The sequence below is a fragment of the Calypte anna genome, chromosome 1 (assembly GCF_003957555.1).
Source record: "Calypte anna isolate BGI_N300 chromosome 1, bCalAnn1_v1.p, whole genome shotgun sequence".
Classification (NCBI taxonomy): domain Eukaryota; kingdom Metazoa; phylum Chordata; class Aves; order Apodiformes; family Trochilidae; genus Calypte; species Calypte anna.
Window position 1 is genome coordinate 135,585,456 of NC_044244.1, and position 25,258 is coordinate 135,610,713.

General features: G+C 39.1%; 1 protein-coding gene across 1 annotated transcript; it reads left to right on the plus strand.

Annotated features, from left to right (window-relative positions):
* Window positions 1-5,623: 5,623 nt before the first annotated feature.
* IL18R1 (interleukin 18 receptor 1) lies at window positions 5,624-24,806 on the plus strand. Its single transcript, XM_030462816.1, has 11 exons — window positions 5,624-5,660; window positions 9,495-9,609; window positions 10,666-10,906; window positions 14,571-14,748; window positions 16,244-16,397; window positions 17,507-17,569; window positions 19,848-20,004; window positions 20,187-20,320; window positions 21,626-21,787; window positions 22,632-22,790; window positions 24,406-24,806. The coding sequence occupies exons 2-11, from the start codon at window positions 9,561-9,563 to the stop codon at window positions 24,804-24,806; spliced, it is 1,698 nt and encodes a 565-aa protein (XP_030318676.1). The 5' UTR covers window positions 5,624-5,660; window positions 9,495-9,560.
* Window positions 24,807-25,258: the final 452 nt, after the last annotated feature.

Here is a 25,258-nt window from a genome sequence, read left to right on the forward strand (position 1 = left end):
GACAGGTTTTCACAGCAGCTTCTGAGCAAGACAGAATATTCGCATCCAAGATTATTGCAAGATCGATTTTTAACAGATTTTGACTCTTGGGCACTTCATGAGCAAGAAACAATGGTAACTGAGAAACAAAACAAAACAAAAAGTCTAGGGTTAATTTGAAACTGGAAAGGGATGAGAGGACAAGGTAAAGTGAGGAAGTGTAAGGGGTCAGCAACAAAACAAAGATACTGATGTCTCATTGACTTCTGTAAGCCATGCATATAGTTATGATGCTGAAAAGCAAACTTAGTAAATGATTCTTGTGGTGACACTGCTGTTGAATCAAGCCTCACAGTCAACCAAGAAAAAAGAGGAAAAAAATACCAAGCAAAACCTGAAAACTCTTGTTGTATTTTACCAGCAGCGAAGAGTATGGCCATGACAGAAAGAGGAGAGGCAAACTCTGAGAGTGTCAGAGAACTTTTGCAGGGGGTGAGGATGTGGCTGTAATAATGACAGAAATTGCTGCAGTCCTTACATCTTTCTGTATTCCTTAGTGATTAGCAAAGAAATCTAAGATATGCATTAAAATTAACTTCTTTCTACAGATCTTATCACATTTGTAGTATGAAAGAGAAAGCACAGAAAGAACTGTGGAGTACTTCTACTACTTCATTACAATGTCAGCACTGCTGAGGCCATACCTGGAATCCTGTGCCCAGTTGTGGGCTCCCATGGGCATATTAGAGAGAGTACAACAAAAGGCCATGAAGTTGGTGGAGGGACTGGAGAAAAGCTGAAGAAAAGTTGAAAGAGCTGGGACTCTTTAGCCTAGTGAAGAGCCAGCTCCCATCTGAAGGAAGGGTGCAAAGAAGAGGGAGCCAGGCCCTTCTCAGTGATGCCCAGTGACAGGACCACAGACAGTGGGCACAAACTGAAACACAGGTTTATTTCCCTCTGAACGTCATGAAACATCATTTTATGGTGAGGTTGACCCTGCATTACACAGGTTGCTCAGGGAAGTTACGGATTCTGCACCCTTGGAGATAGTAAATAAAAGAAGGTGCAAAAAATCTCTCATGACACCGTAAAAAGCTCACAGAAGAATCAATTAAATTAAACTTAAACCTTAAAGTGCACAGAACAAAGGTAGGGTGTTTTTTTTCTGGGTTTTTTTTCTGTTTTTGTTTGTTTGTTTGTTTGTTTGTTTTGTTTGGTGTTTTTTTTTTTGTTTTGTTTTGTTTTGTTTTGTTTTGTTTTGTTTTTTCTGAATTAGAACTTTCACATAGAGATTTAATGCCCTTTAATTCCTGGTCTGTGCTTCCTTGATTTTGATGTCTCAAGTGACTCCGGAAAGCAGATGTGCACGCCGTTTTCCTAGAGCAGAGTGATCATGCCATCTAGTGGGTGAGCAGGGATCGAGAGGTACAAGAGCTTAAGAAGAGCATTAGAATTAAATACAGTGAAATTTTCAGGGTGTGTGTACTGCTGCAGCCTCCAGAAACCTGTGCATCATTACTTGTAAGCAGCATCTCAGAATCCTGCACTGAGAATACAGTGTTGATTCTATTATAGTAACATATTTTGAAGGGAGACAAAGAAATGTCCCCTTGCCATATAGCTGCAGTCATAAAGAGCTGTATGTCCCCAGCTGTAAAACCTTACCTCTGGATACTTCATAGGTGAAGAGTATTGCTAGCATTGCTGCCGATTCCTAGTATTGATAGCAAGAAAGATATATAAGAGAGAATGGCATAAGCATTGACTTTACTGACACTGATGTTAGTGGTGAAGCTCCTGATGCCTTCTAAGATAAAACCAGTGCCTGCTAATATGAAGTAGGATAACTGCAAAAAGTACTTAGAAAGTACTGCCCTCCTCACATATGTATTCAAGATGCACCAGCTCAATAAGTGAACATATTTAATAGTTAGGCCTTGAGGTCTCCTATACTTTTGAGATTTGATGTTCCTGCAGCTCAAGGCACTGTGAGCCCTGTTGGCTTCTTTGTCTAAACTACAGTCACAAAAAGCCAGCTTAGCTATAGCTCCTTCTACATGCAGGAAGAGAGTTTTACCTATATTTATTTCACTGGCCACTAGAATGAAGTTTTCAGAAGATTTTGGAAGTTTTTGTAGCAAGTCAGTGTATGCAACATGAATTCTTCACAGCACTGGCTGGAGCTATGTTTGGAAGGTAATATATAAAACTGATAGTATATTTTCTCAAAAAAATCTACATATACAACTGTATGTTCCTGATTCTTTCAAGGGTGGACAAACTACAGACAGTGTGCTAGGAACAGGTGTTTGTGTGTTCCCTTTTCTCACTTTAAAGCATGAGCTACATGCCTAATTTTATGTGAAAGACAGAATTTTTTACATAGCATTTTATTTTTTAAAACTGTTTTCAGTCTTTTCAGATCTCTGTCCTTGAGAAGATAATGAAGCAAACCTTCTTGATGCCATTTCAAAGTACACAAAGGAGAAGAAGCTGTCTGGATTTACAAAAGGCAAATCATGCACATCCATCCATGCTGTGGACAGAGGTAAAATCCTGGATACTACAGAATCTGAATTGAGCAAGCCCTTTGACAGCCTCTGTTGGCAAGATAAAAAGAAGTGAAAAAAGGTTAGTGGAAAACCAGTGAGACTGAAGTCGGTGTGGGATCAATGTGTTGTGATCAGAATACAAACCTCAGCTGACAGTAAGTTACTAGTTACATCCCTCAGGGACTGATACTGGTACCACTACTATTTAGCATCCTTAGTAAGGTCCTTGGCAACGGGACAGATTCCACGATCAACAGATTTTCAGACAGAAAAATACACTGGGGAAGGATAGTTGACATTTTGGAGGGCAGAGCTGATGCTTGAGATGGAAATAGGCTGGAGAATTGGGCTGATGGGAAAATAGCAAGGTTCAGCCCAAGGAACACACAAAGTGCTGTATCAGAAATGGAATAAACCCTTTCACCAACAAAACCTGGAGGTCAGCCCAAGACAAAGCAGCTTTGCAGAAGGAGACTGGATGACCTGGTTGACACTAAGGTGAACATTAGTCAGAAATCTCCTCGTGTCAAAGGTGTCCAACTGTACCTTGCACTTTACCAGTGAGAGTGCAGTTGAGGAAACAGATTATTCCCCTGTAAGCAACATTTTTGAGACCACTTCTGATGTATGATGTCAAGTTTTGTGCTCAACAGCACAAGACAGGCACTGACACACTGTAACTAACCAGGGAAAGATCACCAAGAGCACAGGGACATAAAGGGAGAAGACAACAAGTCCTGTTTCTGTCTGCAAAAATCTAATGGAAAGATAGAGAGAACAGATGGAGCTGCACTCTTCTCAAAGGAACACAGAGATAAGACTAAAAGAGCAACCAGCACAAATGAGAACATGGGAAATTTAAATTAGATACTAAGAAAAAAAAATTCACTGTAAACATGGTCAAATGCTGGAACATTTGTCCAGAGAAGCTGTGGGATCTCCATTCTTGGAGGTGTTCAAAACTCAGCTGTTCATGTTCAGAGCAGAGGGTAAACCTGGTGACCTCCAGAGATCCCTTGCAACCTGGATTATTCTGTGATGCTACAGTGTGGAGGAAAGTTTGAAAATGTGCAACTTGCATATTTTCAAACCTCTAAGAAACATGAGGTTCGAACAGAAACATTATCCATCTGGAACCTGCTTTTTTACATCTGGGACTGATAATGCTGAAAAAACAATGGAATATAATTCAACCTTTTCTAAGGATTAATATAACCGTTGTATCAAGATATCAAAAGTAGATTAAAAAGGACTCTGACCAGCTAGAAACAAAGTAGTTTACACTGCCATTACCAGAGTTGGATGTCTTGCCATTTATAACAGAGCTAGTTTCCCATTTTGAGTTTTCAGTTGGCACGTATGTGTAGTGTACACTGAATGGAAAGGAAAATGTGAAAAATTGTGTCACAGGTGTTTCCCAGCTGATTGGTCAGATAGTCAGAACTTCATACAAAAATCTGTTTTTCAATATTAATACAAACTTTCCTTTTCATCTTGGCATTTTCCTAAAGAAAATTTGAGTTGTAGCTATTCTTAGTTGAGTTACTTCATTAGTAGGCTATGACTTCTCCATTAAAATTGTATTAGTCTGGGACCTAAGAAATGTAAACTTTATTCTCCTTCCATATACATTGACATATCATAGAGCTATAGTTAGTTGATAGGACTAATTAAACACAACACTTCCTACAACAGAAAGTTCAGAAACTTGAGAGTATCTCAAAAAGATATGAAAGCAAATTAATGTGAGAACAGCTCATGGAAAATATTGGTATACAAAAGTATCTTGAAAAAAAATCCCAGCTAAGTATCTTGCATACACTTTTAAAGTAGTTACAGTCATGTCCTTAGCTGACTTTCCTGAAGTTGTGCTGATGCACAATTACTTCAGCCTGTGATGAGGGAAAAAAATGAAGTCAGACAGTAAAACTCTTCAGGGCTCCATTGCTTCACCTCAGCAGTGAAAATGAGCTAAGAATGGAGCTCTGTGGAACCCCACGTCTTTTTAGTGTAACTTGCTTGTTTTACTGCTGAAGTGACACCTCCTGTTGCTGTTGAAAACTTCTGCATTTGTGGCTGCCCTAGGTGAAAAAAAAAAAAAAAGAAAAAGAAAAAATAACCATCACCAAACAAGTTTCTGAAGATGCAAAGGGTGATATGGAAATAAAATAAATCCAGAGAGGATTATTTTTTTCTCCTTTTGATACCCACCCAAATAACTTCATTTAGAAGTATAGTGAAGCATTGCACAGTACATATGAAACAAACCACTCCGGTGAATAAACAGTGGCAAGCATTCATTTCCTTGGGAATAGTGCTTAATAGGAAATAGGGCTGTCAGAAATCCCTGGTGGAGCTACAGTTTCAATATATCAACATTTGGCCCAACAGCAGCCCACACAGCTACTGGCATGAGGGCTCATTTAGAAGGGAAAACATAACTTTGCAGTAATGGAGCTACAAAATGTTTCATATCTTGAAAGCTTGAATTACTCTTTCCCTAAGGGGGGGTTATTGTAGGACCCTAGGACCCCATGTTTTGATGTTATTCCTTGTCTCTTGCTTCAGAATGAGATTTTGTAATGTTTGTTGTTTTTTTTTTTTAATTTTATTTTCCTTTTGAGATCTTTGCAGAATATCAGCCTTTCAGGATACAGGTTATCTCGTTGCACCTCCTTATTCTCAAAACGCCCAGCGAGGAGGGAAGAGGAAGGTGTAGCTGCTGCATTTAGCTTAACCTATGCCTTCATCCTACTTCCATCACACGACTTGGAACAGGTTCCTGCAAGTGGCATTCAGCAGAAAAGCTTTTTGGCCTTAAAATAACCGAGGACATCGCCTCCTTATGTTCTTTCCCCCCACGGTTCCCCAGAAGGTTGTGAAAGGGAAGTTCCCGGCTCATTAAAAACTTGATTTCATTCACCCTCTTTACTGGCGGCAGGCACCTCCGGGCTCCACCCACGGCCGGCTGACAGCCCAGCACCCTTTGAGAAGCCCTGTACCACTTCACCCGGCCTTCTCCCCTCTCCCTCGCCCCCGTTCCAGCTTCAGGAAGCGTTTCTTTTGGGAAGAGGCTTTTGAGAGCCCGTCCTACCCCCGCAGCCCGGCTTGAAGCTGCCCAGCGCCTCGGTAGGGCAGGGGGAGGACGGGGGAAAGGGATGGGGGGAAGGAGGGAGAAGCTGAGAGCCAGCCTCTGATCAGGGCAACTCTACGGGGGTGTGTATGGGGGTGTGTGTGTGTATGGGGGTGTGTGTGTGTATGGGGTGTGTGTGTGTATGAGGGGGATGTGAGTATGGGTGTGTGTTTGTCCCTCGATGTGCCCCGCCAGCCGCATCCCGCATCCCACTCGGGCGGCGCAGGGAGTCGCGGGTCCCTCTCCGGGATACCCTGCCTGTCTTCCAGCCCTTCCTCTCCCCCCGAACTTTCCTGTTCCCTCAACCATACCTGTTCCCAATCCTTCCTGTTCCCCCGAACTTTCCTCCCCATGACCTTGTCTGTTTGTAACCCTGCTTGTGACCAACACTTTCTGTCCCCCCGATCCTTCCTGATCCCCCAACCATACCTGTTCCCAGCTCTCCCAGTCTCTTCAATCCTTTCTGTCCCCCAACCCTGGCTGCCCCCTCTCCCCCCCCAAACCTTTCCTCCCTCTAATCCTGCACATTCCCAACCCTGTCTGTCCCCTCAATCTTTCCTGCTCCCCAGCTCTGCCTTCTCCCCTGCCCTGCCTGTCCCCCTCCCCCTTTCCTATCCACAACCCAGCCAGTCTGGCCAAACCTGCCTGTCCCCCCAACTCTGCCTGTCCCCAGTCCTGTTTGTCCCCATCCCCACCTTCCCTGCTTCACTTCCCCTTCCCACTGCGCTTCCCTGAGCTGCCTGGTTTGGGCATCTTATGCTGACTCTCTCCCAAGCCTGTGGTGTACTTTTTCCTTATTACAGAGATGTTGTAAGTAAGTTAGCTCTGAAAAGGGCTTATTTCAGCACATAGCCCCTGACTGACACTGCAGAACTGCCCTGCCTGGGCTGCCCCTGCGCCTCTCCCTCACACCTTGGAGGTTTTGGAGCAGGACAGACTCTTTATGTTCTGTAGTAGATAGTAATTTGCCATTACCTTTCCATTGTCACTAGCAAAAATTTATTTCTTACATCTGCCTTTTTGTTTCCTTCCCCGCATCAACAGTCCACAAAGTGAGAAATTCCACTTTTTTCCAGGAGATTCTTCAGACTGAACTGTCTATAAATAGACTCAATTTTTGAGGGAGATATTACTCTTTGTTCAAGCAGTGAATTAGGTCAGAAGATCTGTAACTACAAGCTGTAACTCTCTGGAGTTTGGAAGGCTACCTTCTGCATCTTCTTTCTACCTGGCAAGACTTGCACAGTGAGTAAGCAGCTTCACTTATGTTGTTTGAAATGAAGATGGATTTTCATTTGAACCAAGAAATAGTAACCCTAGAAGGATGGTAATTAGACCTAGTATAGTTAAAGCAACTTTTTACTAGATCTTTTTGTTTCCTTCATGAATCCTATATGAATTATGGCACTGTATGGTGCTTTTGAAAAAGACTTAAATTCCACAAGAAACCATTCTTAAAGAGGTAAGGTAAGTACTTTCCTTCCTTTACCCCATAATGTTTGTTCAAATGTCTGATGTTCACAATCTGTTCAGTTTCATAGAAGGAAGTCACAACCCTTGGGGACCACATTTGTTTTTGCAAAAGTGTTGATCAAAATGAGTTACTTGACCAAAATTGAACATCAATGTATCAGCCCCCTTTCATTCCAAAATCTTCTGGGGATTCTAGTAATTATTAAAATGATGCTTAAATGCACACAGTTTTCTAGTTCATGTGTTGTCATGAATGCACTTTATAGAACTTGAACCTTCAGTTTGTTTAAAGGTTTTGTTGGCTTCACAATGGCATGATGATTTTTAAGAACCATTTTTTATTGTTAAAATTCCATCCATGGCTTTGCATGAAATTTGAAAAAAATATTCTTGAACTTATTGTCGATGTAGACCTTACAGGCAACTGGGTTTTTAGACCTTTTTTGCCTTGAAATTGACATTCCCCACTACTGCTTTTGCATTTTGCCCATCAAATATTTCAGTACTGTTTTGTTAGACTGAAAATATTTGCCTTTACTTGATCATATTTCTCCATTTCTTTCTGAAAATTAAAGATCTTTTCTGTTCCTTAAAGGAGCTCTTTATATTAGCTGAGTTTTACCAAACAAATTCTCCCCCATAGTGAATTTTGGAAATTGATGATTATGCAAACCATATGGTTCAAATGTAAATAACTATCAGATTCAGCAGCAGTGTGGGAGTAAGATTAAGGATCTGTGTTTTCCTTGCTAGTAGTAGCCACTGATCTCAAACCTGGCTATTACTAAGTAGCTTGCATTATACTGTGATCTTTCATCCCTGTTACAACAATGAAGGGCTCTGCTCTGCATTCATTAAAACTTCCCCTGCATGATGATGTGATGTAAAAAACAAAGAAGGGGATTTAGAATTAAAAATCTAGTGATAAATGATTTTATCTTTATGTGGTGGGTCTGTTTCATTGTCTGTAACATCTGTATTTCTTCTGCATATGATAGGGTGAAAAATGGAAAGTAAATTCAAGTAGTGAAAATAAAGAAATAAGCCCTTCTTTCTTTGTCAAGTGTAACAGTTTGAATCTCCTTGTGTGATAGGGAATTGAGACCAGGTATGGCAAGTTTACTGTATGGTCCTTTAAAGTTGCTTGTTGAATTACTCAGCATCCACTTTCTTTTAGCTGCTTTCTAAATCTGGATCTGGTTGCCCACTGATTTGAAAAAGGGGATGTGAATAAATTCTTCCATCTCTTTGCAGTGATTTGTGGGCATACATGTAGTTAACTGGGAAGAATGATAAGAGAGGGGAAGCAGCTGCACATATTTATATCATTCTAGAACACTGCTGGATATGCAGTAACCTCCTGTTTTTGGGTACTTTATGTCATGGGAAGTTTCTGACTGCAAATCTCAGGGCAGTGTTTTTGAACAGTAAGTATGTGTTTTCTCAAATTGCAAGAGGCTTAGGTAATACACCCAAGGAAACAGAGTTTTGGCAGCTCTCTGTAAAATCTGTCTTGTGTGTTTGTGTGTTCGTCTCATTCGCCCATACCTTTGGGTCATTGACTAAGCAAGGTTGCCTTGAGAGGTTTCACTGAACTTATTGTGCACCTCATGTGCCTGTTTCATAAGCAAAACAGAGGCACAGTCTTAGGACTGGCTCTGCATTTGGTTGGTAGTTGACCTGGTACTCTGTGGAATCTTGGAGAAGATACTCCCTGAAGTTTTTTATTTAGTGATGTTTTCCATTTGTCCTTGAAAGCGCTGTTGACTACATGTGAAAAAATTGAAAATAAGCTTCTTCATCTCCTCTGCCTGAGTAGAAACATTAGAATGGGTGCTTACTGGTTCGTTTCACTGCCAGTAAAAATTGTAGGACAAAATTGCAGATCTCATTCTTTTCCATCAGACTGAAAATTCGCTATGAATTAATCTCCAAACATTGTGCTGTTCTCACTTAAGGCAAGGTAAGTATCTACTAGATAATTCTACAAAGTCCAGTCTTGCAAATAAATACTCTTTGTGGAGGAAAAAAGCACTGTCTTATGCTGTGGTAGGTGTCTGTTGGCTTGGGATTTAAGATGGGTGCTTCTATAAGGTTGTCAGTTAATTAGAAATGTGAAATACCTCTAGTGGGAAAGAAAATGGAAGAAGGAAAACCTGCAGTGCTTTCTGCATTTAAAAAAACTTACCAAGAAAAGTCTAAATACATGCCCTAGTGTGTGAAAATAGCTGTTATGATAAAAATGGGAAACTTTCCACTTGGAAGCCCTCTTCAGTACCAGGCAATAATTACAGTACTCAAATGCTAAAAGGAATCTGTTCATCACTGGTGATGAATTGTGTATCTCTTTTTTCTAGGCTTTCAGAACAAGCACGAACAATTAATTTTTGTCTTTCTGGAGAAGTAAGAAATAACTCAAAAAAATGAGTCCGATGATATTTTTTTTAATCTTTATTATTGAATCTGCCACTGGTGAGTATAAATTTTAATTTCAGTAGTAGAACCTTCATAATAATTGCTGAAGACTTGTCAACTTCTTGGCAGCTGTCTAGAGTGGGACAAATTTTGTATTTTGCAGCTAAGACCACAATCTGAAGAGTCTGGTAATTTCAGGCCTTCTTCAGACTTAGGGAATTCGGCCCAGAATTCCAAAATTATGAAATAAAAAGAGCAGAAATATTACTTGGAGACACACGACGAGGATGTATGGAAGCAATAGCTATGTGAGCCCCAGCAAGGAAGAAAATGAGTCTGCTTCTTTTTGTGCCATTCAGAAGTATGGTCTCAATATTTGCTGAACAACAATAATCTGAGAACCTCAGGAGAAATAGAAACCTAAGGCTTATTTTGACTGTTAATGCTAGACCATGGTCCCTTTTCTGTATATTTTATAACTTCTCTATGCAAAGGTACATTTCAGGAATGTGGCTGGAAAATCAAGCAGATTTTTAGACTGAATTTTACACGCATAATCTCCTTCCAAGGCAATTTATTTGAATGAGTAGTTTTTCAGAAATCCAGCCACATAATGATTTAGTTTAAATGTAGAAGATTAAGAAATGTTGCTTCGTAGGATCTCTGCTTTTATGGCAGTTGATAAGTTCTGAGGAATAGCCATATTTGTTAACTCAAACTGTATGTGAAGAATTTCCCCTCATTTGGATTTGTGGCATCTGCTTTACTGTAGAGTCCAGATTCTGCTGTTTCTGCCTATTTGATTCTGATGCTGTTGTACCCACCTGAAAGGATCTTTGGGAAATGTCCTTTCTTTTACTTTCCTTTTACTTCTGGTTTTGCATGGGTGATGTAGAATAAAGATTTGGAAAGCTGAGTTCTTATACTGAAATAAACATTGCTGCAATAAATAAATACTGCCAAACCACTCTTCTGAAAGAAAGTCACTTAATAAGAGACCAGTGACATGGCAAAAGACTGATGGCATGGCCAATCACTTTAAAGTTGAGTTAATGTAATTTTCTAAAAGAAGTATTTGGCTTCCTAATGTATTTTTTTCCTCTTTCTCCGAAGAGAAGCTGTGTCCCCTTCGCCCCATCATTGATGTACTGGAAGGGGAATATTTTTTCCTTTGTTATCCTGAGTCAATGCAAGAACACACTCAGGATAAAGCAAACAAAATAAACTGGTATAAAGAAAATGCTGGAAAGCAGCACCTGATAAAGGAAACACACAGAATTGTTTCTAAAATGAATTTTCTGGAATTTTGGCCAGCTGAGCTCAGTGACTCTGGAAATTACTCTGTTGCTTACAGGTTGGTATGGAAGCTGGTGGGTGAGCATCTGGTGGGTGTTGATGTATTCGTATGTATTTGCTAGAATGGTAGACTTAGGTTATAAATTCAGAAATTAATAGACATCACCTGTAAGCCTGAATGTGTGCGTCTTCAACAACACTTCTTGAAAATAAAGGATTTCACATGCACTTGTAGAGAGAGCTGTAAACAGAAAAACTATGTCACACATCTTTGGCAGGATCTCTAGATGGTGTATTTTCTTGTAGCCTGTGTCTTGTGGTTATCAAAGGAAAAAACAGGATACAAAAAAAGCAGGTCACTCTGTGCTGGTAACCTTGAAACTGAGGGAACTTGCAGGTTCCTGAAAAATATGAAAGTAGAGAAATCTGTGAAAAAAACATGATATATTTTAGGATCCTACTGCTACTCGCATTCTCAATGTGTTTAGAGCAGTTGAAAGCAGTGGGAACACTCACGTTTAGAGTTAATATTGTGGTCTGGGAGGCAGACTGCCAGGTTCTTGCAGTAGATCATAATACTGAGATAATGCTTATGGCAGTGAAATAAGTAATGGATGACTTAGAGCTGGCTCTGTATCCAGTGAACTGGGATTATATTCTCTGAGGGCTTTCACTTACCTTTATTCTCTCCTGCCCTGTTCTGTTGTTCCTTCTTGGTGGGTTTGGTGGGGGAAGCTGAAAAGCTGTTAAGCCAGAAACAGTTTGGTTTCCCTCAAATTAGCACTAAATAGTCCCGGCAGGTAAAAACCAGGATAAAAATATAACAGCCCAGACATTAGCATCTTAAACAATGGAACTTCTTTATTTTTTTTTCTGAATATTATGTGTCTGTCAGACAGTTAAAATTGTTGTTAAGATAAATAAATCTCAGTTTGCATAGATGTGGCTTGGTCGCCTTCCAGGGAGCTGCCCTTCACTAGATTTTTACCCATCAGGTAGAATATCTTGATACACTTCAGGTGAAGTCCTCGTATTTGTTAAAGGGATTTCACCAAATATGATCACAGAAGAAAGTCCCTGTGGAGTGACAGTGCAGAGGAGAACATGTGACTTTATTGATCCTTTTCTTCCATCTTTCCAAAATGGTAAATTTTTAGGTATTTTATGGCTAGATCCATAGCTGTGTCTCCAGCAGTATTCAGATATCAGTGTGATGCAAAAATCAGCACACAGACTTGGTGGAATTAACTGAAAAAAATGTTTATGCCTACACCTAAGCTACTTCTCTTGTGACCTTTATTGTCAACTAGAGAAAGGCCTCTACGGGGCACAGATTGTCTTGTCCTAAACCAGGCATATAAAACAGGTTACATAAACTTCACTCTAAAAGAGTGGCTGTGGTTCCACTGCTCCCTGTGATTAGCACCTCTGATTGAAATGGGTGAATGGAATGTTGAAGAAAAGGTGAGAAAGACTCCGCCTGCTGTGAATACCCATGCAAGTAAATCTCTGATGGAAAAGTTTTGATAAGGTTTTTCCTGTTTATGACACCATAGTTAGCTGGCTGAGAAACCAAACCACTGTGTTTTGAGTTGCCATCATGAGTAATGAATATTTGAAGTTAGTAAGAACAAGGAGAACCTGTTTTGGCTGAAAAAGGGCTAGAATGTAATGAAGGTGAGAAAAAGAAATAACTACATGTGCTTAAAAAGAGACAAAAAAAACCAACCCAAAATTTAGTCTAAATTCTAACAATTCTTCTGAATCTTGTAACAGTAAAAGACATGTCAGGCAACATTGGTGTTGGAGCTGACACACTCCTCTTCTTAGAATCATAGAATCGGGTGGGTTGGAAGGGACCTCAGAGATCATCAAGTCCAACTCTTGATCCACTACTGCTGCAGTTACCAGACCATGGCACTGAGTGCCACATCCAGTCTCTTTTGAAATATCTCCAGGGATGGAGAATCCACTACTTCTCTGGGCAGCCCATTCCAATGTCTGATCACCCTCTCCGTAAAGAAATTCTTTCTAATATCTAACCTAAACCTCCCCTGGCACAAATTGAGACCATGCCCTCTTGTCTTGTTGAAAGTCGTCTGGCAAAAGAGCCCAACCCCCACCCGGCTCCAGCCTCCTTTCAGGGAGTTGCAGAGAGTGATGAGGTCTCCCCTGAGCCTCCTCTTCTCCAGGCTGAACAGCCCCAGCTCCCTCAGCCTCACCTCATAGGGTCTGTGCTTGAGTCCCTTCACCAGCCTAGTTGCCTTCTTGCTTCTTCATTTCAACTGCTGTGTCTCCTGGGCCCTTCTTATAAAAATAATTCTAGAATGCTGCTTTAATTTCTCCTAGGAGCAGTTCCTTATTCTTTTCTTGGAGACAAAAATATTCAAACGTATTTATGAAGATATGACTGACACTGGAGGGAAGTGCTCTGTTTGCTGTGTTTGCTTTATAAGACTTTACTTGTTGAGTGAAAAATGAGAGCTTCAAGCACTAATTGTGAAATCTCCCCCATTAGCTTGCAGCAGCATAAGACTTTCTCTTAAGCCCTAATTTCACCCAATTTAAGCTAAAAGTCCTCCAGCTTCTTTTCACTTGGTAGTCATGTATTTGGACATACTGAGCAATGATATAACTCAGCTGTAATCTGATTCTTTGGAGGAATATGTGAACAGAACAGTACAGATACTTGAACAATAATGGTTAGGTTATGGAGATTTAAAAGTGTCACTTTTGGGGTGTGTTCACTTCATATTTTATATTTACATAAAATATATTTTATTTTACAAATATTTTATATATAATTTAAAATACTTATAATTTATAAATATTTTATATTATAAAATATAAAAATATTTTATTTCATATATTGACAAAATATGACATTAAATCTCCATTATATGACATTAATTAATTAATTAAATCTCCAAAATATGACATTAAATTGAGATTAAATCTCCAATCTTATGGAGATTTAAAAGTGTCACTTATGGAGTGTGTTCACTTCATATTTTATAGGTAGTGAGTAGGATGTGGTGCCTGTCTTTTAGAAGTGGTACTTCTTGTCTCTCCTAGTCAATCTGGGGTGAATGACAGAAAGGGGAATCCTTTCCAAAATGCCTTGTTTTGCAGACATGCTTGAATCTGTGAATCATTCCATAATTCATGAGTTGTGTGTAGCTTCGCAATATTTCTGAAATATCAATGACTCCCTGCACAGTGTCAAACAATGAATAACGTTGCTTTGTAAACACTAGAAAAGTTGCCTATCTTACTTTTGATATATTTTACAAATACATTTTTTAGTTCCTGCTCTAAGCCTTTGCAATGTATTGGAGATTAATCTTGTAAAACACTAGCTTATTCAAAGTCATAAACTCTTTTATAGTCACCTGTAACTATATATGATACCACAGAATGTTGCGTCTTTGTTCTGGCTGATATAGTATATATTGACAAAATTTATAGCTATCATTGCATCATTATTTTTTTTGGTAATAGATGATTTAGTTTAGATAACCTATTTTGTTATGGGAAAAAAACCTTTATTTGTGGGTGAAAAAGTAATGAAGGGTAATGGAAATAATTGTGTCACTGTAGACGCTGTGTTACTTACCTAACAGATGTACATGATAATTTGCTTGTATTTTGTTGTATAACTCACTAAGCTATGTTCATATAAAAAACTGTGAAAACTGATTTTTCTGATTTTTTTTTCATAGCAATGGAAAACAAAACTTCACAGTTCCAAAGTGGACCTTGAATGTACTTGAAAGAGATAAAAGCAGCTGTTTCAACAAAAATCATTTAACTACAGAAATAAAAAATGCTGGAACTGGTCATTCGTTGAAATGCAGTGATCTGTCTGTCAATCAAAATGACAGCATAAGATGGTACAAGGTAATTACTGAAAAAGGGTGCTCAAATCAAAGAAACAAAGCATCTGATTGCAGGAAAAAATAATTTTTAGAAGCATCTACAAACCTGGTCAAGCTTTAATTTCTCAGATTGTTAGGGGAAAAAAAATCATAGGATGGGTGTATAATAGAAAGTTTTTATCTTCTCTCAGCTTTGTTAGAAAAATGTACTTGTAATCAGAAATTATTAATAAAATGGTAGTTTGAATCATAGAATCATAGAATCATAGAATTGGCTGGGTTGGAAGAGACCTCAGAGATCATCAAGTCCAACCCTTGAACCACTGTTGTGGTTGCTAGACCATGACACTGAGTGCCACATCCAGTCTCTTTTTAAATAACTCCAGGGATGGAGAATCCACTACTTCCCTGGGCAGCCCATTCCAATGCCTGATCACCCTCTCCATAAAGAAATTATTTTTAATGTCCAACCTAAACTTCCCCTGGCACAACTTAAGACCGTGCCCTCTTGTCTTGTTGAAAGTCGTCTGGGAGAAGAGACCAACCCCACCCGGCTCCAGCCTCCTTTCAGGGAGTTGTAGAGAGCAATGAGGTCTCTCCTGAGCCGCCTCTCCTTCAGGCTGAACAGCCCCAGCTCCCTCAGCCTCTCCTCATAGGGTCTGTAAATGGAATGGTAAAAGGTCTAAAGTGCATGTCTGCTTACTGATTTAGCTAGTACAGGTTAGCAGTACTCTGCTGACAGATATGCTGACAGCAGAGTATATCAGTGCCTCATATTTCAGTGCCTGATACAGTGTGAAACAGGTGAAGCAGCCAGCTTTGCACCAAATATCCTTTGGTGTTCGACTGGTGACAATTTTCAAGCCTTCCTATCACACAGTAAGCTGAGATGATAGATAAATCACACATGCCTTTTGTATGAGAGCAGGATAATAAGGATCTGCACCCAGGAAATATCCATTCCCATTTTCACAAGACATTTAACTTAGCATGTACTACAAATTAAAAAAAAAAAGCAAAACAAAAAAAAAACCCAAACCCAAACAAAAAACCAAGCCGGTGTTTGTTTTGGGGGATAAGGAAAGCAAACAAATGTGAGCTCAACTCTTGTCATCCTCTTGAGATGGTCACTTTCCCTATTTTTGAGGCATTTTTCTTTAACCTGAAAGTTCTTCCTAAATCTAGACAATTTTGACCACAAGCAGGTGACACATACAGAACCAAGCCATCATTTTGAAATAAATATATGGGTGCATTTACATTCCTGATACAGTATTATTGTACTCAGACACTTTCTTGGAATTGCAGTGCTCTCAGCTTCCAATGGGTTACATGTTCAAATGTTGCATTTAAATGACCATGACTGAAAATTTGGCCACCACCTCTTTTGGGTCAGATAAATGTCATTGAGATAGTGAAAGAGTGATGGTGACACTTAATTTCAAAAATTGTTTTTAACTTAAGGTTTTGAATGTGTGTTTGCTACAGAATACTATTTTCTGTCTTTATTGATGCAGGACTGTAAAATCTATGAAAATGAAACAGAGCGAGAACTGGATTTTAAAACCTTAGTAGTAGAGCACTCTGGGATATATACCTGTAAAATTTTAATCAGTCACGAAGGAAAGATGTACCACAGCACAAATACAATTAAGCTGGTAGTAGAAGAAGGTAAGCAAGCTTTAAAAAAATTCATAGTATACTTTTTTAGTTCTCTTTACTATGGATACTTTTGATTCCAGTTCTCAGTTAATAAATATATATCTGTGTGATAAAAATCACAGAATGTTAGGGGTTGAAAGGGACCCCTAGAGATTATCTAGTCCAACTACCCTGCCAGACCAGGTTCACAGGATGGCACCTAGGCAGGTTTTGAATGTCTTCAGAGATGGAGACTCCACCACCTCTCTGAGTAGCCTGTTCCAGTGCTCTGCTGCCCTCAAAGAATTTTCTCCTCATGTTTAGATGGAACTTCTTATGTTCAATTTTTTGCCTATTACCTCTTGTTCTGTCACTGGGCAGCACCGAAAAAAGCCTGGCCCTATCCTCCTGACACCAAACCCTTTAAGTATTTTTAAGTGTTGATAAGATGCTCCCTCAGGCTTCTCCAGACTAAAAAGACCCAAGTACCTCAGCCTTTTGTCCTAAGAGACATGTCCTAGTCCCCTAATTGTCACTGTAGCCCTTTGCTGTACCCTTGCCAAGAGTTGCCTGTCCTTCTGGAACCTGAGAGCCCAGAACTAGACAGTGTACTCCAGATGTGGCCTCACTAGGGCAGAGTAGAAGAGGAGGAGGATGACCTCCCTTGACCTGCTTGCCACACTCCTCTTGATGCACCCTGGGATGCCATTTGGCTTTCTTGGTCACAAGGGCACACTGATGAAATCTAGTATTCTGAACTATTTCACAATAATTTCCAAAATAAACAAGTAAGGGAAGTTTATGTGACATACAACCTATTCTGGAAAAATTATTAAGCATGTTTTCTCTGCAGTTCTATTTTTTTCAAAATTATTTGCTGTAAATGTATCATACAAACTCAGGGTTGGGGAAGAGGCTTTCAAACCATTGTAAATGATGCAGTCTGTATATATGTATGTGAAAAAAATTCAACAGGACATACTGTTTTTTAAATCACTCAACAATGCCAGAGTCCAAATATTGTTTTTTTAATTAAATGATATGTGTGTAATTAGTTTCAGTGATAAAGCAAATGTTTAATTTTTACTGTGGATTTAAGTATGATGTTACTTCAATAACACTGCTTCTTTCTATTTTAGATGCACCAGAGGCTGTAGCTTTGGAGATAGTTGGGCTTGATGAAGAAATTGCAACAGAAATAGGTATCAAACCAGTACAAGATTTTTTGTGGAAGCTACTGCATATACACGTACTTTCATTCTGATCTATTTATGGTTGATGGCCTAATTAAGAGTAATCAAGCTAAGAATTGTCTGTGCACCCTCTGAGGTCTGATCCATCCTCACGCCTGGCTATGTTTTATCTGCTGTATTCCATGACTGATTCCATGAATATACACTTTTACAGAGGCTGAACCTCATGTTGCTGTTGTGATTGGCAAGAGAAAGTGATGGTGTTGATAAACCATCTCTCCATGGCTTCCTTTTGTAGATAACAAATGCCATGAAGTGATGTAGGAGTGACATCCAGTTTGTTCAGCAGAGAGTGATAATGAATAAACCCCTTAATGGCTGGTGCAGCACAGGACATTATTCTGCTGGAAAATGGGAAATGTGAGGACTGACAGTCCTGGTAATGTGAGAACGCAGATCAGTCACTGCTGCAAAGAATTGGTTGTATTGGCAAACGCCAAGACCTTAACCATGATCCTATCTGGAAGTAGATGAGGTAACATCATCTACATGCTTCACACAGTGTTGTATAGGATCCAGAATTTTGAGACTGGGGCTGTAATTAATTTTTAAAACCAGAAATTTACCTGTCTTTTTCCTTTCCTGTGCCTGGGGGTTTCTTCCATCTGGTACTTAGTCCTTCCTTTCCAAGTATGGAAAATCCTGGTTACCTCCTTTGTTGCTCATATGTGTATCCCATTTGCATAGCCAGGGCCTTGATGCTAGTTGTCCTTCCTTCCTACAAATACCAGTTGCTGGGTCATTTTTCCAGGGGTAGTACCCCAGAGCTGTGATGCCTCAGGTCTCCCAGCCTCCCTGCACAGTTGTTTCCACTTACTCTGCTTGTCCCAATTCTTAGGTGGTAGCCGAGTTGAGCATCAAATGATTATGACCAAATCTCTTCCATCCCTTATCTGCCTTGATGAAATAATTTGAAAAGATAATTGAAATACTTGCTGAGTGATGAGGCAGATGGCATGGTGGAGATTGAAGGGAGTTATACATGAGCTAATTCCCATGGTCTTTCAAACTTGTATTTTTTAAACAGTGTTCTACAGTATGTCCCCCAAAATAACTGTAGTGTATGGTGAGAAACCTGGAGTTTCGAGGTGAATGATACTAGAAGTTTAAGTCTGTGTTTCTATTTGTGCAACTGTGATTTGGGTTTCTAAGGTCTGAATCCTTAGAAGTTTTTCAGCTGGATGCTTTAAAGGTTCTTAAGCAGTTCTTCTGGAAGAATCTTGTGTTACATCTTGAGTAATCAGGTTATGATGTGTGCTTTTAGAGAATTCCTGGCCAGGCCTTGCTTGCTGGGAAGCATTTGTACATGAAGGCCTGAACAAGAACTAACATAATGTCTTTTGTGACTTAATAAAGGGTTTTCTGGATGTGTTTCCTGGAAATGATGCTGGCATAATCTGGAAATGGTGGTGCAAAGTTGCAGCCGATGTCATGTCAAGCTTTCTGGGACAGTGTCTAAAATAAAGTGCCTTGCAAACCATCAAATCTCACACTCCAGAGCTGCAGCCTTCTGCCTTGATTTTCCCAAGTGTATACCTGTAGTTTTTAATTTTGCTTTTTCTAATAATTACTGACACTCTACAGAGTGGTTCTTGTTGTTTCCAATTAATGCTTTGAAATGATAAAAAGTTGCAAACTAAGTGATTTACTCACATCTCAGGATTATGCTGATTCCCAGGTGCGGTGCTGGGATGAGAATTTCTTCTGTGATACTTCAGCAAGTTTTTTTCTTTTATTGAGTAACTCCGTATGGTTTATGCATTATAATAAATTGCTTCTAATTCTCCTTACTAGTTACTTATACCTGGATCTGGGGCACTAGTGATAGGTTGTCCTCTCCTATTCTCTGCCTGCAGAACAATCTAGTTCATGGAATCGTAGAATATCTGGAGTTGGAAGGGTGCCACAAAGATCAAGTCACCCTCCCTTTAGTTCTCTAATGCCTGAGATTCTCTGGCTCATGTAAATTCTTCTGGCTGTGACAGTTTATCTGAGGGAAAGCAGTGGATGACTTTGGCTCTGCAGCAGAGAGCATCTGAGCCTCAGGCACGGCTACTGAAACCACCACCAGTGCAGGTGGAACATCTGTGAAACATTTTGTGGGGTCTGTGAAGTCCAGAAAGGAGCACAGCTCAGGGGATATGTTGCTTGGAAAGCTAACATTTTACTGCACTCTGGACATGAATGCTATTTCTAACTGGATCTTCTCATGTTATGGTTTTTTTAGGTAAAGAAGAGGTACTCAATTGCACAGCTTTCTTGGGTTACTACACGCGAGAAGATGCCAGCCTCTACTGGTTAATTAATCAAACATTTCCAGAAAAATGCACAGGTATCCCTGAGAATGAACCTTCAATATGTGAAGAAGAATTAAAAACATTACAGTAGGTTTCCTGAAAATCCTGTGCTCTTGTTTGTGTGGGATAATGTTCTGTATTTTGTGAGACTGCAAATTCACTAAAAACTCAGTCTGAGGTTATTTTAGAACCTTTTCTTCATAATCTGTCTCTTAGTTTCTCATAGGTTTATGTACAGATAGTGTTGCTGAGACCATTCCTTTTTGCAGGCTGGGAAACAAATTCTATGTCACAAGGCTACTGCAGATTAAAAAAGTAACAAATGAGGATATGCATCATAATTTCACCTGCGTGTTGCAAGCTGATGAAAGAACACAAATAAAAATTGTGAAACTGAAGAAAGGTATGGTGTAATCTATGAATTATACTTCTTATATATAATTATTAATTGTGCCAGACTTTCCAGTCCTGAGGGCATCTATACTGATTTCAGAGCATCTCTCAAAATATGTCTGTGCATTTATGAAGACTCTGGTCCATCTACTGCTAACAACCTAACAACCCCTTTGGCTCCTGCTTCTCTTGGACAGGGGTTTTTGACCTGTCTACTAGAGCAGCTGTGTTAGGGTTCCAGAGTTCAACCCTTGCTACTGTGGACACATCTGGAGAAGGCTGAACCATGTTCTGAGAGAGAATTTTCCGTGTTCTCCAACTCATCAGATTGCTGGGCTAATGGGGATCAGCTACCCAAAGCTTGGTGCAGCCCACTCTGCTGTTTGGATCACTTTGTTCATTAAGCAGATCTCTGAAAATAAAATGTGATGTGAGTGGGGTTTTTTGTGTGTGAGGGGTTTGGGTTTTTTTTGTTTTGGTTTGTTTTGGGTTTGGGTTTGTTTTGGTTTTTTTTTTTTGAGTCCTCTTGCCAAGGACTCTATTCTTCTAGTTATGGAAAGCTGATCTCAACCATACAGTAGTACTTCAAATTTATAGTCCTGACAGCCTGGACATTCACGACAAGTAGGAATTCCCTTCTTATTTTCCATCTCTCTCTCCGACCTCTCCAGGCTTTACTTGGAGGAAATGTGTGAAAAGATGATGCATGTAACAAAACAAATGAAATATAGACTACAATGAGCATGATTTGACAGTGCCTTCATAAAGACTTAGCATAGGTTTAAGGGTTAAAAATCTGTATTTGGAACTAAAAAGACAATGATAACAGAATAATAATTTAAAAAAAAAAAAAAAAAAAAGAAAAAAAAAAAAAGAAAAAAAAAAAAGACTTTGGCCAAAGAGATTAAAGGGGACACTAAGGACTGTTATGGATGGACTGAAAGAAGGGAGAAAGAATAAAAGGAAATACTAAAGAATCTATAGAAAACTCATCATAAAAGTGGTTGACCACCAGTTTGGGATGCTGTTCCTCTGTGAGGACCTATAGTGTTAGTCTTGATCTCACATAGAGTTCATTAAAGTGCTTCAAGGGTGTGTGAATGTGTGAAAGATTGTTTCTCCTGTTCTTAGAGTAATCCATGCTCTGTAGTTCTTCATCTCTGGACAAATGCCATGCATATGTGCTTGAATTATTAGCAGGGAAGGATTCACCTCAACACTGTGGGCTGATTTTTAGATGCCATCAGTACTAAATGCATTAATCTTATATAATATTCTTTGTAAGGTTATAATTTCCTGGGTTTCTGTTTTACAGGGAACACCCAAGATCTGCCTGTGCACATATTTACAACTGGAATGGTCCTTGCTGTACTATTCCCATGTGTTTCTGTAGCTGTGGTGTTTGTCTGTGTGATGTTTAGAGTTGACTTAGTCCTGTTTTACAGGAGCCTATGCAGAAGAGATGACACTGCTGGAGGTATGACTTGACTAATGCTCATGTTGAAATAAGTGTGTTGACTAAAAAATAGTTCTTGGTAGGGTCTATAAAACAACCATATTTGAGGAAGATACAAAATAAACCCAGGAGTTATGAGTGTAGAAACAGCAAAGAATATGTAAAAAACCCCAGCCCCTTGTTGTTCAGGTGCTAAAGTGAATTTGTTGTGCAACTGGGGCAGTAACATCAGGTAAACATAGTGAAGAAGCTGCCTCTGGAGCAGGTAGTGTATGGGACATAGTTAGATGCTGTTAAGATGCACTCTGTTCTGCCAGGTTATTAATCACAGAAGTTGATGAAGGTATAAAAGTTTACAATTATCTATCTGTAAAAAGGACAAGCACTGCCTGAGACAGGCAGATTGACAGAAAGTGACTTCTGTGAAGTGAAAACAAATTTCTGTCAGTGCTACAGGACTATTCGATAGTCTTAAAAAAAGATCAAAATAGATGTGGAAATCTGTGTTATCACTTGAATAGCATTCTTACCAGGTTATACACATATTTTTAACTTCCCTTCATTTTCTTGATTACGACAGTTGTGATTAACTGATTAAATTAATCTGATCTTTTTTAAAAAATACAATGGAGAAAGAATATGTTATTTTAAAATACTTTCCAAACACAACCAGAATATTTTTTATCAAATGTAAATTGATTCAGCATTTTTTTTTCTTTGAAGACTCTTTCAGATTTCAAAGGAAAGAGCAGTAGTTTCTCCATGCTTTGATACAGAGACAACAACTTTGAAAATCACAATGGTGTACCAGATACTGTATTTCTGATGATTGCTAAAAAGACAATAATTGGTGATCTCTTTTCAGATGGAAAAGAGTATGATGCATTTGTGTCTTACCTGAAAGACTGTGTTTCTCCTTCTGAAGAAGAGAGAGAATTTGCTTTGAATATATTACCCATGGTATTAGAAGAAAACTTTGGGTACAAGTTATGTATATTTGAGAGGGATGTATGCCCTGGAGGAGGTAAGAAGGAAGATCATTTTTACACAAAAGTAGAAGTCTGTAATTAGAAGGAATTCTGTCAAGTGTGTTGTTCACTGAAATGCTACATTTTAAAATTTAATCTAGCTATGTATGCAAAGTCTGAATGCATGCTTTTTTACATATTTTATAGATATATTTATGAATTCATATACACCCATAGACACACACACACACACAAACACATACTTAATTACACAGAACCAGGATGAAGAGATGAAAAAGCTCACATGGAGAAGTTGAGGTGAGAACAGAGAAGTTCCCAGATGTTTCACAATAATGATGCTCTTGCTCTGCTTTTGCTGAAAGCAGGCACCTATGAATTAACTTGTTTTTACTGCACAGGGCAGCTGATATCTCTGGACTAGTTATTCTCAGCTCAATTGTATGTTTGCTGTATCTTCAGTGTGGTTGTTGAAACATTACATTTTGTTAATGTAATGGATGCCATAACAAAATAGGAATAAGGACATGGACTTTTGTTTCTCTAAAGGGCATATAGATAGATGGCATTTTGCAGATGCTTGGAAAAATATACTGGGAGATTGCATTTAGTTCAAAGATGTAGCTGAAGAATAGGATTTCTTTGTTTAAAACACAGACAATAAGGTCAGTAAGCCTCCTTCACAAGGCAGTATCTTTTCTCTATGTATTCATTTCTGACACATTGTTCTGTTCTGAGAGGTGCCACAGCTCTGCCAAGACATTTTTTGACCAGTTATCCTCTCTCCCTAAGTATTAAAAAAAGGCTTTCTGAAGTGTTGGATCTGATTCTCTTGTTTTAACTTATTTCCTTTCCTCCGGTCTGATCCACTATGAATATGGAAACCAGTATTTCCTTTTATTTACAGGAACCTTTAATGTGTTGTAATATCCTTTTCCCCCTCCTGCTTCTAAGTTTTCTCTTCTTCAGGTTACTCCTGCACTTTGTTTTGCCTTTCCCTGCCCAGCATGGTCTATGTACATCTCTGGTCTATGTAGACCACGTCCCACGGTGTTGAAGCAAGCACTGGAAGTTGTGCATGAGGATTCAGTTTGGTGTATGGGCATTTAGAGGGTGTCACTGTTTGATTTAATTCATCACTTGTGAAAAAAGTTATGGATCAAAATGCAGCTGGAACACCTTCTGGCATCACAGCCTTGTCTTCTCAACCTTGGATTACTGGAAATAGATTTGGGTATTTGATGATATAAAGGAAGGAGTGGCCTGAAGGTTACTGAATATATGCAGAGAGGTTGCTGCTGGTGCCTTTCTGTGGGATCACTCCAATGGTATCTATTATGAAAGAGCAAAGAGATGGTTGGCTGGAGGAAAAATAAATATTGCTGTTATCTTCTGCCTGTGTGATTACTGGCAAACAGCTGTCTAGGGTAACTGGAGATTTTGTGCTGTTTTTTGTGAGAACAATCTTTGGCCATACCTGAGCTCATTTTTCCCACATTTAATGGATACTAATCTCTTCATAGGAACAGTATTGACATGCTGTCACCTTATAAGAGGAACAGTTTTGGTACATATCTTATTGCTAAAGGATAAGTTGATTCAGTGCTTCTCCTTTCAATTTAGTTTAATAACTCATTTATTTTTAATTTGCAGCGGTTGTTGATGATATCCATTCTTTCATTGACAAAAGCCGAAGATTAATCATTATACTGAGCCAGAACTACATTTCTGACAGAGCCATGTATGAACTTAAAAGTGGACTGCATAAAGCCCTTGTTGAAAAAAAAACTAAGATCATATTAATTGAATATATGCCTGTAAGTGACTACAATTTCTTGCCAGAATCACTGTCTCTTTTACCATCAAAGAGGGTTGTGAAGTGGAAAAAGGATAAATCTCTTCCTGTGAATTCCAGATTTTGGAAGAACCTTCGGTACTTGATGCCAGCAAAACCTAGCAAAATAAACACCAAAGGGCACTACAATACTCTTGACTTAGGCTCAGAAGGGGCTCAACCATGGACTGAGGTTCATGACTTCAGTGCAGTCATATAACAGCTCTGGAGACAGAAGATGTTGAAAACTTCATTTTTCTAACATTTAGAAAACACAAACTGCACACTTACTTTGGGAAGACATTGTTCATAAGAGGCCAAGTGTGAGAACTGAGCAGAATGTATATATTAATACCGTGGCTAGGATGATGTTAGCCCCAATGCTAAATGCTATCCCACAGTGATTCTTCAGTGATTTGCAGAAGCAGCAAGAATTTGATTCTTCTTAGAACTTATGGCATGACATGAAGCACAATGCAAAACATGTTGAACTCATATTTTCTGGTAATGTTGGACAATATTAGTTATACTTGTATTCTTCTTGAAGCCCCTCAATAAATGTATCAGTATTTGCAAAGAATTATTAGATACTTTTGAGTTTTTATTTTGGCATTTTCTGTGTATCGTGCTTGGGAGTAAACCCCAAACTGCTGCCCTACATGGCTTGGGATG